Below are 11,675 nucleotides of genomic sequence, written 5' to 3'. Positions count from 1 at the left end.
GGAACCTAGCTTCCTTCTCTCTTCTGCTGACTTCAGCTCTCACTGTCACTTCTGAAGCTCTGGCACCCAGCCATTCATGTATTTATTTATTTACTCATCCATCCTTCTATCCATCAGCATCATTCATGGATGCCTGCTCAGTGCCCTGGGGGGACCAGAGTGAGCCAGACACAGTCTCTTCTCCTAGAGGGTCACAGATTAAGATGTCTTTTCTCCTTTTCTTCCAGGGCTTTGAGTGGGACCTCAAGGGCATCCCTCTGGACCAGAGCTCAGAGCTCCATGTGGTGGTCAAAGACCATGAGACGATGGGGAGGAACAGGTGAGGCATGTGAGGGGTCTCTGGCCTTCATGTATAAGTAGGGTTGTGGTTGACATGTACTCCAGAATTGGGGCTCTGAGGAGCTGGTGTTTCAACTCAGCATTTGCTGAAGACCTGACTCTCATGGGCCTGGCCTAGTGGTGGATGTTGTGGAGGGGCCCAGCTATATCCTCAGAAACTCAGCCATGGCTCAATCTGAGAGCTGCCCAGGCTGTGTGGAAGGAAGATGGGCTATAATCAGGTGTATGTGTTTGCACAGACAGTCTGTGCCCCAGGGAGCAGGGAGGAGAAGGCTCCCTGTGTCCTTGCTCCAGCCCAGGGTTGCCTGGGCATGGCCCTCTCCCCGCCCCATCCAGACTGGTGAGGGCAGAGGCACACTGCAGGAGGCAGGCAGGCAAAGCAAAGCTGCTGCTGGCAGGAAGCTCTCAGGGAAGACTTCATAGAAGAGGTAGGACTTGAGATAAGATTTGTGGTTTAGAAGTTGGAAGAGTATTAACGGTTCCTACTGACTGCACACCTTCCTGTGGCAGTGTTTTCTGTTATTTCATGTATGTAGTGGGGAGGGTTTCCAGGGAATAGCAGGAGCAAAGTTGTGGTGGTAAAACAGGCCCTCTAGGCAGGCCGTGGGTCCTTTCTCCTATCACCGAGCTTCTGGGCCTTGTATGTGCTAGCAGTAGGGTGGAGGCTGGGCAGGACCAACTGAACGTGCAGATGGGGTGGCCTAGGAGACGCAGCCTGTGAGGCCGCACAGCCTTGAATGTCAGGGTAGGGGTTCAGCAGTCCCTGCCTGGCATGATGGGCATCTGTGTTAGGTACTGGCAGGGGTGGGTTCATGCCCTTGGTGCCATTTACTGAGGTCTGGGCCCAAGGATCAGGCATGATGGGCTTGCTGTTTTGTGATCTGTTCATAGGGGAGCCTTTGTTTGGGAACTGGGTCAGCTGACATGGGATATACCTGGTTGAGTTGCCCTAGGGTGGGAGAGGAGAGAGAGGGGAGGGGAGAGGATTCAGAGACCTGGGGAAGGCCAATGACGGTCTCAGGCTGCAAAATACCTGGAAAGTTTGAAATCTTAAAAAGCTTGGAAGAAAAGCCCAGCTGACACTGTCTCTGGTTCTGCTGGCCATGCGTGCAGGGTGAGGTATGTGTGGGGCGTGTTGGACACTTTCACTGGGCCCTCCGAAGGTGGGACTACACGATGTAGGGATCCAGCCTAGATCTCAGTAGCCCCCGCCTGCATGGCTACTAAGCCACACTAAGCCACCCCAGTATAGACAAATGTTTTGTAGAAAACATGACAGCCTCTAACAAGCATGAATAGTGGATCTGCTGGTTAGGAAGGGAGTGACTCTGAGTACTGGGTGGTTCTGGAGGGCTTCCTGGAGGAAGGTTATACAGACTGACTCAGAAGCCGGGGTGGGCTTAGAGAGGTGAGGAAGGGAGGGCATTCCAGTGTTTAAGTAAGGAGGGCAGCCTGGCTAAGACCTTGCAGGTGGGCCTAGGTAACATGACATGTGAGCTCAGGGAGAAGGGAGCAGTGGAGCCCGATTGGGAGGGGCCCCCGATACCAGACTGAGGATAGTATTAGCAAAACCACAACAGCTGACGTTTACTCAGAGCTTAGCCAACTGTGCTGAGTCTTCATATGCAAGATCTTTTTAAATCAGTTATGTACTACTGTTATAACTGTCATCGTTACAGATGGGGAAACTGAGGCTCCGAGAGGTTGGTTGAGTTCCTCAAAGGCGAATGATGGCAGAGTTGTGACTGGAGGGCAAGTCTACAACATGCTCATAATCACTGAGCCCCCTGTACCTCTCAGAGGCTCCTGGCAGCCACACAATGGGGCTGGGCCCTTCTGGAGAGTTCAGTTCCCTCATGATGCCGGAGTGGAGAGAGCTTAGCGAGGCAAAAGCGGGACAGTCTGTTTACTGCAAGGCATGCAGAGGAAATGCATGTTTCATTTTCATCGTCAGATTCAGCATTTTACAGGCCCTGTGGGGAGATTTCTAAGACCATGAAGGAAACATAGGAGCAGGGGCTGTGAACATATTTTTGATGATTTCAAGGGCCAGGCTGGCCCTCAGGGTGATGCCAGGCCAGTGCCACACATGGGCTGTCCTGGCCCTGTGGGTCAGAAGTCACACCAGGGACCAGGCTGCATTTCGCTTTGGGGCCCTCATGTTGGCCCCTGTGGGTATCCTCCAGCTCCTGGGAGGAAGCCAGCTCTCTGAAAACTAGTTTCTACATGACCAGTTCACTGGAGGGCCAGTGTGCTAGAAATCAGTTCTTCAAATACCAATTTGCAGAAGACCTAATTCACAAAACTTCCCAATTTACCAGAAACTTCTTTCTGATAACCATTTGAATATAATTTTTGAGTTTTTCAAACATTTATCTCAATTTTGCATTCTAGCAATTACAAATTAAATATTAATTAAACCAAATTTAAATTTCAACTTATCACAAATATCTGAAGAGTTTCAGAGATCGCCCAAACAACACTGTCATGTGTGGAAACAGAAGAATTCTGGCTTCGTTGAAGGAGCTGACGGGGTACGCAGCCCCCATAGCGGTGTGTGTGCATGTCGGATGCACGGGGGCGGGCCTGCCGCAGTGGGGACAGGCGGGATCCTTGTGAGATAGTTCCATAACACCCCCACGCTTAGACCTCACAGTGTTTTCACCCTACGCGTGAAATGTGAGAAAAGAATCCAAGATGAAAAATTCTAAAGCTGTAAAAGAAACATACCAGGAAGTGACGAGATTAACCCTATGACATATTACATTTTGAAAAAGGGAAAAATTTCAGTGAACTCAGTTCAATGAACATTTTATTTTATTTTATTTTTATTTTTATTTTTATTTTTATTTTTTTAGGTGAGGCAACCCTTGGCTGACCTCACAGATTGCAAGGACCTTGGCGGCTTACAATTTTTTATTTTTTATTTTTTACGCCTATAGCACCTGGTCTTCCTAGGTACTTCCAAGTACTAACCAGGCCCGACCCTGCTTAGCTTTCAAGATCAGACGGGATCGGGCTTGTTCAGGGTGGCATGGCCGTAGACACAATAAACATTTTAAATAGAACATCTACTCTCTGCCCTTCGGTTGCCATTGTCTGGTCAGGAAGCAAACAGGGAAATAGCAGGCGTGACAGTGATTTGATGGCATCTGACTATCCTCAGGGTTTTGGTGAGGTCCCACGGCACGGGGTCATCATGCAGCCACCTGGGAGCCTGGGCGTGTGTCCTGTGAGCTCATGAATGCTCCTCCTGGGGCCTTCTTCCAAGCAGGTGGCAGGGCCCTCCACGTTGTTAACTCCTGTATTCTCCTCCATGTGACCTCCCCTCCCTCTTCCTAACCCCCCTCCTCTGCCTTTACCTGTTTCTGGAGTTCCCCTCAGTGCCTCCATCATTCCTCACACCCTCTTACTCTGTACCTCTGTCTTGAAGTCTCTCTCCTTGCTTCTTTTCCATCCTTACCTCCCTCTCCTTTTATTCTTTCTCTCTACTGACTCTCCTCCACCTCTGCCCTCCTCCCATTCCCCATGGCTTCCGGGGCATTTGGCACTTATGTGTTTCCTCTGATAACCGATGGCAGTTTTGGGGTGATCTCCTTATACCAGACTGGTCTGCTGGCCTGGAGTGGGATCTTGGGAAGCCTCAGGAGGGAAACCTTGGGCTGAGAACTGCCTCCTGGCTGCTCAGCACCCCACCCACCCTGAGCCTGAGGGATTCCAGAGCCAACTGCAGGGGTGAATAAACTTTGTGTTGATAAAATCAGGTTTGAAATGTACTTAAAAGGAAACTCCACTTTTACGGATGGGAGACAATCAGACAAACTGGACTCTTGTCCCAGGCTGCATTGGACAACTAACTTCCTGTTTACTTTGGGCCTCTCAGAGAGACGCTGGAGGGGAGGGGTAACCCTGATCCCTGACCAGCTGTTTTGACCCAGAGGTTTTTAATCCAGGCTACACCATAGCATCAACGGTAACTTTTATCAGTGATGTCAGGCCCCACTTGGAGGTTCTGATTTAATCGGTTGGGGGCAGGGCCTGTGCATCATTTCAGATTTCCAGGTATTAGATATTTCTACTGTGCGGCCTGGGGTGAGATCACTCATCTCGACTCCAGTCCAGTACTGCCCAATAGAACTTTCTGAGATGATAGAACCGTTCTGTGTTGGCTGGTATAACTGAGAAACCGAATCTTAAATTTTATTTAATTTTAATTAATTTAACTTTAAATAGCTCGTGTTCAGAGTGGCTCTGTGTTGGACAGTGCAGCTCCAGCTTTTTAGAACAGTGTTCCAACCCTGACTGTGTATTAGAATGACCTAAGAGCTTTAAAAGAGGTCAGTGTCTGGGCTCCACAGCAAATTGATTAAAGGAGAGGCTGGAGTAGGGTGCAGGCATGAACACTTCTTGAAACTGCCCAAGGGAGGCCAGAGTGCACCAGAGTTGTACACCCACTGCCTTAGAGCAATGCTGGCACTTCTGCAAGAAATTGCTCTCAATTTTTTTCATGGATTAGCTAAGAGATCAATATAATCTGTCTCTGGTAATACTTTATATTTGCAATTATCGGTGGAAATGATCACTATACAAATCATGGCTAAAACTGCGCATGGTAAAATTGTTAAGGAAATGTAAAACTGACTCAAGAATCCTGTTGGTAACTGTAAACATTGACCTGGGAAAATTAGAAATAATTCCATAAAAGAAGACTCAAAATGGAAAGGGACTATATTTAGTAAAACTTGATATGAACCAAAAATTTATATATATTTTTGAGCCAAACCTGTGTTGGGAAATTTAAACAGAAAATAATTTTTTCCGGTGACAATGATTTTGGTAAAATAAAAATGAAGATTAATAGAAAGGGAAACAGTTTAATTGCACTGTATAGAAAAATGTATTGACAAATTAAATGGCCTTAAATTTAATTTGTTTTGGAAAATGCCTTTCCAGTGGAAATTAATTAATGTACTTTAATTAAAGTGTACTTTTTACTCAAGTGTTCAGTGAATAGAAACATGAAAGCAAAAGTCTCCACAGGGTCAAAACATCCACCGGTCAAAACACCAGGGTCGAAATGATGCTCACCTTAACTGAAGCAACCCTCTGGCCCAGGCCTAGCTGGGCCCAGGGTACGGTGGCCAAATTCAACAAAGAAACATAGAAGACATCCAGTTAAGTTTGAATGGCCCCCAAAATTTCATGGGACATACTTATATTAAGAAATTGTTCATTGTTTATCTGGAATATAATCTTAACAGGGAATCCTGTATCTGATCTGGGAACTCTACCCCAGGGTGACTCTGCACACCCAGCAGTGTAGAAGGAGCCCTAGATTTACATCAAGAACAGTTATAAGGTGCTTACTGCCTTTGAAGAAGCTTTCCTTTAGGTGCTTACAACAGCATGTTCTTTGGAATAGTGTGAGCCACTCACAACATCTTAGCGACTTGGTTGTACTCTACAGTGGGGCATTGAGGGGTCTCTCACCTACACACAGAGCCTTGCCTGCCTCACCCTTCCCATGGTCTGCGTAATCAGTCATGGGCGCCTGCACTGGCAGCTTGGCAGCTGCTCCTCCTTCCTCCTTCAGCTGCCCCTACACAGGACTGGATGAGCTGGTCCAGTGGAATGAGTGTGGACTTTGGGAAGAGCTAGGGTCTAGTTTCAACAGTTGTGTGGCCTCAGGCAGGTCACCTAAGTTCCTTGAGCCTGTTTCTTCCTTCTTAGGGAGCATTTTACCAAAAGCAAAAGCACATCTAAGGGACCTGCCATAAAGGGAAGCTGCATAAACAGTGGTTCCTTTTAACACGTTCCTTTTGACACATTCCGTTTTCCTTTTCTCTTTTGTGCTGCCCTCTTGCTGACCCCAGTTGCTTCAAGTCCCACTGATCTAGCCTGTTCCCATCAAAGGCTGCTCTCAGCCAGCTGTTTTGAAAAAGAACTAATTCATACTGAAGTGTTGGTGGCAGCCTATGTCTTAGCGTTTTGCTCCTCTTAGGGATGCTGCTTTATATGCCAGACTCTGCTTAGGCTAACAAGGACATGCTAATGGCAAACTTCAGGTATAACAGGCTATGAGGAGATATTTTGGGAATGGTGGGTCTTCCTGACAGAGATGACTATCTCCTGTAGAACTGTCTCTGATCTTGGAGTAGGCCTTGATGCCCCCAGGGTGGAGGTGGGGGTGTCTTGGTGCCTCCTGGGACAATGTACTTAATCTACTGGGAAACTATGGATGTTTTCAAGAAGGAGTTGAACATGGATTTTAGTCCTCTTCACAAGAGACCCCCAAGCAAGAATGCCTGGGAGAGGGCAGAGGTGCCAGGGTAAGAGGATCTGGGCTGGCCAGTCACTGCCTGTCACTCACACCTGCTGTGTGTCGACGTGGTCAAGGGGGACCATCCTGGCAGGAGCAAGTGATCTCAGTTTCCCAGGCTGTCCATCAGAACTGAGCAGGGCAGGGGTGGTAGCATGAGAATCAAGGTCAAAATCTTTCTCTCAGGGACCCCACTCAGTAGTGACTTGGACTTCTCTGAACCTCTGTTTCCTCATCAGGACAGTGGCAATAACAGTACCTACATTGCAAGGTGTGAAGTTTAAATGAGATAATGCATGGGTATCAAATGCCACTTCGTGCTTGGTATATTGAAGGTGTTTAGTATGTGGAGGCTCTTGGTAGTAGCAGGATCCATATAGATGCACACGCATAGACCACACCTACATGTGAACATTACACTACAGCATGCCCCACGTGGACACACGGCTGTACCCAGGTGTGCACCAACATGTTGCATACATACACACACATTCTTTTATTTAAAAAATTCCTACAAAAGTATAAAAATTATAAGCATTTTTTATAAGCAGAAATAAGCTCCATTCTTAAAAAGTTACAAAAGAAAAAGTGCAAGTTCTTCCACCCTTCCCATCCACTCCTCCCTTCCTCCCAGTGGACAGTTCGGTACACATCCCTCTTGACTTTTCCTTAGCACATGCAAGCAACTGTTTACATGCATGTGTATACATTTACTTACACAAAAAGGGAACTATGCTCTACAAACACCTCGCTCTTCGTCACTTTGTCATGGACGCTTTCCCAGGTCAGTGTGTACTGATCAGCCCATTTTAAAAGCTTGTGTGTTATTCCAGGATGTGGGAGCACCATGCTTTATCCCACTGCAGTACCCTTATTGGCGGTTATGTACTTTCTTTCCAGTTTCTTGCTCTCAAATGATTATCCAGTGAACGTCTTTATCCAAATGTTTCTATGTCCTTATATGATTTTTCTTTGGGATAGGTCCTTAGAAGTGAGATTACTGAGTCAAAGGGTAGGAACATAGGACATTTTCATAGATTCTACCAGATTACTTTCCAAATGTCTTAATTTATGTCTACCAACAGTGTAAAAAAGTATCCGTCAGTATTTTATTTTTGCTAGTGCCATAGGAAAAAATAATGCTATCTTATAATTTATGTCTTTGACTACTCGTCAAGTTGAGCATTTTTCATTTGTTTCCTGCCTATTTGTATTTCTTCTGCCAGTTACCTGTCCTTAAATTTTGAGTTGCTCATTTTTTCTTAGTAATTCATAGTAGTTTGTATATTTAACCCTCAGTCTGTTTTATGTATGGAGAGATGTCCAGAGAAGGGACATTTGTCAGTTCCTCTGTCACAGTGTCATTCCACACCGGAACGGACACTCACCCAGATGTGTGTACACTCAGACAATTAAAAAGGCAGAGAGGCGGTTCGCTGTTGCTAAAAGCTGGGGAAAATAGGCCTAAGTTTGGCCTCTGGGTTTCAGCATGTCGGTTGGTAGCCCCCCCCCACCCCCCATTTCTGGAATCCTTGGGAGGCTTTTTTGGGCAAGAATATTTACAGTTCACCGTCTCATTGTTCTCAGCATGCTCAGAAGCACTGATCATATCCTTATTTTCCAGGAATTTTTATATTTTGTCCTGGATTCTATCCAGGACATCCCCAGGTTTCAGAATAGTTTTTCTTTTGTTTTTCTCTAGATGGAAGTGGGAAACTATTTAGAGTTACCTTTGAGCAGACCCCGGGGAAATCAGATATTGGCCAGAACGCAGCCAGAGGGCAGGCGGACTCAGGGGGTGGGAATGTCTGGCTACCTCTCATTTCCTACCCCACATAGCCCACATGCAGTGCCAAGGGCTGGAGGGCTCACGGAGTCTCCTCACCCGGGTCCTTAAACTTCTCCTGAGCATGCGCGTGTGTGCGCACGCGCCCAAGTGCGTGTGCGTGTGTGTCCAGTTAGGACAAGGGCTCGCTGACTTTCCTGTCACGCCTAACACATTGAATCTAAGGAGAGGAGGGTGCATGACCCTCAGGATTGGCTACTCTGAATAATTTCAGTGGGCTCTGGCATGTAGGGGCTGTCTGGAGTTGTGCAGTACCCGGCCTTGAGGTGATCAGGGCAGGAGATAGAGCCCTGGGGAGTGGGAGTCCACAGAGGAGGTGGTGGGGGAGTGGGCTCTGGATTGGCTGGTTTGCATATGAAAGGTGCTTACAGGTGTGTCTTTTACTATCTCTAGGAATTGGCCAGCCCTGGGAGGGGCGGTCCTTCTGGAGGGTCAGCAAGACCCCTGATGTTAAACATCACAATACGGAAAATAATGATTAATACCTTTTATTTGATTTTTTTGAATTTTATTTTTTTAAAAAGTTGAACCAGATCAAATGTATAGTCTGGGCTTCCTTCTTCATGGGTGAAGCAAACCGAGAACCTTTTTGTTTCTTTCGTGTTGCACTCCTGGGGTTCTGAGGTATCTGAGCAAGTCCAGCATGGGGTACAAGGTGAAGCCTTTGGAATCAGGCTCTGCCTTGTTATCTGTGTGAAATCAGGTAAGTCAAATGCCTTTCCAAGTCCAATTTTCTCATTTGTAACAGTACCTACCCCACAGGGCTAGCGTCAGTTTAGACGAGCTAGTGTGTGTAAAGCGCTTGGCTCTGTATCCAGTACACACTCTGTCTGTAGGAGGGAAGCTGTCATTAGAAGTAAGTTCCATGAGGGCAAGGACTGTTGTTTCGTTGGCCATGTTAATTAAGTATTTCTAGGATGAATAAATTGTAAGATTTTAAAAGAGTTTTATGTTCCATTTTTAAATTTAATTTTTGTGTTGGCAAAACATTTAATCCTCTATTACAAAAATAGAAACTATAAGGAAAAAAATGGCAGTGAAAATTCTCTGTCATCTGTGTCCCTCATCTGCCCAGTTCCCACTCTTCTCCCATAGGGTAACCACTGTTCTTGGTTTCTTATCTATCATTCCAGAATTCTTATATTATTGCTTAATCACCAAAATGGATTCTGACATCCTTCTTTTTTACACAATAGGTAGCACGATCTTTTTAAATAAATTTTTTGTATTGTGGTAAAATATACATAACAATTACCATCGTAACTACTTTAAGCTTATATAGTTCAGTGGTATTAAATACATTCTCATTGTTGTGCACCCATCACCACCACCCATCCCCATAACTCTTTTCATCTATAAAACTGAAACTCTATACCCATAAAACAATAACGCCCCATTCTTCCCTTCCCTCAGCCTTTGGCAACCACCATTAGACTTTCTGTCCATGCTTTTGATTGCTCTAAGTATAGGTAGCATATTATATATACCCTTTTGCACTTTATTTTTTTAACTTAGCAATGTATCTTGAAGATTTTCCACATAAAAGTCTGTGACGTACTTCTCATTATTTTCATAGGTGTATGCATAGTATTCCCCTGCATGGCTGTGCTTTAGTTACCCCTCTTCCATGGTGGATATTTGGGTTGCCTCCCATGTTTTGTTCTTATACACGATGATGTAAAATGCCCAGTGTTTTAAATTGTTTAGATTTCTTTGTGCTTCATTAAAATAAATTTGGCCACCTTGATTCACACCCTCACACTTAAGGCTCAGATTTGGGGCCACTAGCCCATAGTGCTTCTCCCAGCTCCGATAGGACGATAGCCCTTCTTTTTCCATGGAGGGAAAATGTGTGCCCTGTCAATGTGGAAACCGCTTTGGCCTCTCCCTCCCTCCCTCATGCCCATTCCTGACCTGTCTGTCTGTCTTTGGGATGGCAGCAGCTCTTTCAGCCCCTACGCTTCTCTTGCCCCCACATTCCAGCAGGATGAGTGGGTCTGGGGAAGCTGGGAGCGCAGCGGCATTTTTCTGTGAGTAGGCTGCAGAGGGTGGGGCCAAGGCCCCCACTGGGCTTCTTCCTGACCTGCCAGGCTCTGCACACACCCAGAGCTGGCTACCAGGCTGCCTGTGCAGGACCCCCAGCCCCATTCCTGCCTCATCTGACCCCTACTGAAACTTGTCTGCCACGCTTCACCACTGGTCGGTGCCTACTGAGAATGGGGCGTCCCGGATGCAGATGGCCCCTGAGCCCTAGGGTGTGTGTCTCAGTCTTGATCTCTGGATTGGGTGAGACTCCTCAAGGGTCTGGGAACTTCCAGGGGTGAGGCCCCCAGAATGAAGCCACGGCTCCTCCATCCCCTGTGAAACGAATGAAGAGTGGCCATCAGGGTTCTCCGTGATCAAACCTCAGACCCCTGCCACCAACCAGAGCCGCCTCCCAGAGCATTTCTATGCTGCCCACTCAGGGGCAGCCTGCTCCTTAGGCTTTGGGACAGGCAGCTAGCTTGCCTCCAGCCCTTCCTTCAGGGGAATGGGGGTTTGTGAAGCCATCCAACTCCCCAGAGGGACTAGCCGCAGGGCCTGTGGCAGGGGTGGCAGGTGGGGGCATTTCATAGCCCAGAAAGACAGTTAAGGGAGGAAATAACAAGCGATCCCTCCTGGCTGAGGTGCCTGGGCTGGCAGGGCTGGGGCTGGGGCTTCCTCCTGCATTTCCTCCCATTGTTCCCCACCCTACTTCCCGTAATTCTCCTGGGGGAAGGGGGGCTGGGCGGGCTGGTGCAGGAAAGGGAGGCAGATGGGGCCTGGCTTTGCTCTCGCCCTCTGGCCCCACTGGTGCTCTGGCCTCAGGGTGTAGAACCAGGCCTGTCCCTCCCTCCCCCTCTGCTGCTCTGCCTGGCCTGCCTCCAACTCCCGCAGGTTAACACCTCAGGGGATCGGGGGACCTGAGTTCCAGGGCAGGCTCTGCCAAGAGGAAATTGCTTAGCAAGAGGAAATTGCTTAGCCAGTTCCTCCACTCTGCTGCCTCGGTTTTCCCACAAAGGACAAGGTGACTCCGATCACCAGTGTTGTGTGGATGCATGGGTCACCAACACCCACTGGTCTTTTTGATAATGCCCGGGTCCTGAGGACACTTCAGGCAACAGCCTGGTAATAGGTGCCCTCTTCTCACTG

General features: G+C 47.4%; 1 protein-coding gene and 1 pseudogene across 1 annotated transcript in view; one reads left to right on the top strand and one right to left on the bottom strand.

Annotated features, from left to right (window-relative positions):
* Positions 1-11,675, top strand: part of DYSF (dysferlin) — a 211,933-nt gene that overhangs the window by 20,046 nt on the left and 180,212 nt on the right. The window contains exon 3 of the mRNA XM_023533853.1: positions 228-319. Within this exon, the coding sequence (XP_023389621.1) occupies positions 228-319 (92 nt within the window). The remainder of the gene's footprint in view (positions 1-227; positions 320-11,675) is intronic.
* Positions 3,273-3,385, bottom strand: LOC111743438 (annotated as a pseudogene).

This window comes from Pteropus vampyrus, unplaced genomic scaffold (assembly GCF_000151845.1).
Source record: "Pteropus vampyrus isolate Shadow unplaced genomic scaffold, Pvam_2.0 Scaffold113, whole genome shotgun sequence".
NCBI classification, from domain to species: domain Eukaryota; kingdom Metazoa; phylum Chordata; class Mammalia; order Chiroptera; family Pteropodidae; genus Pteropus; species Pteropus vampyrus.
Note: the sequence above shows the minus strand (reverse complement) of the source record. Positions and strands in the feature narration are given on the sequence as shown.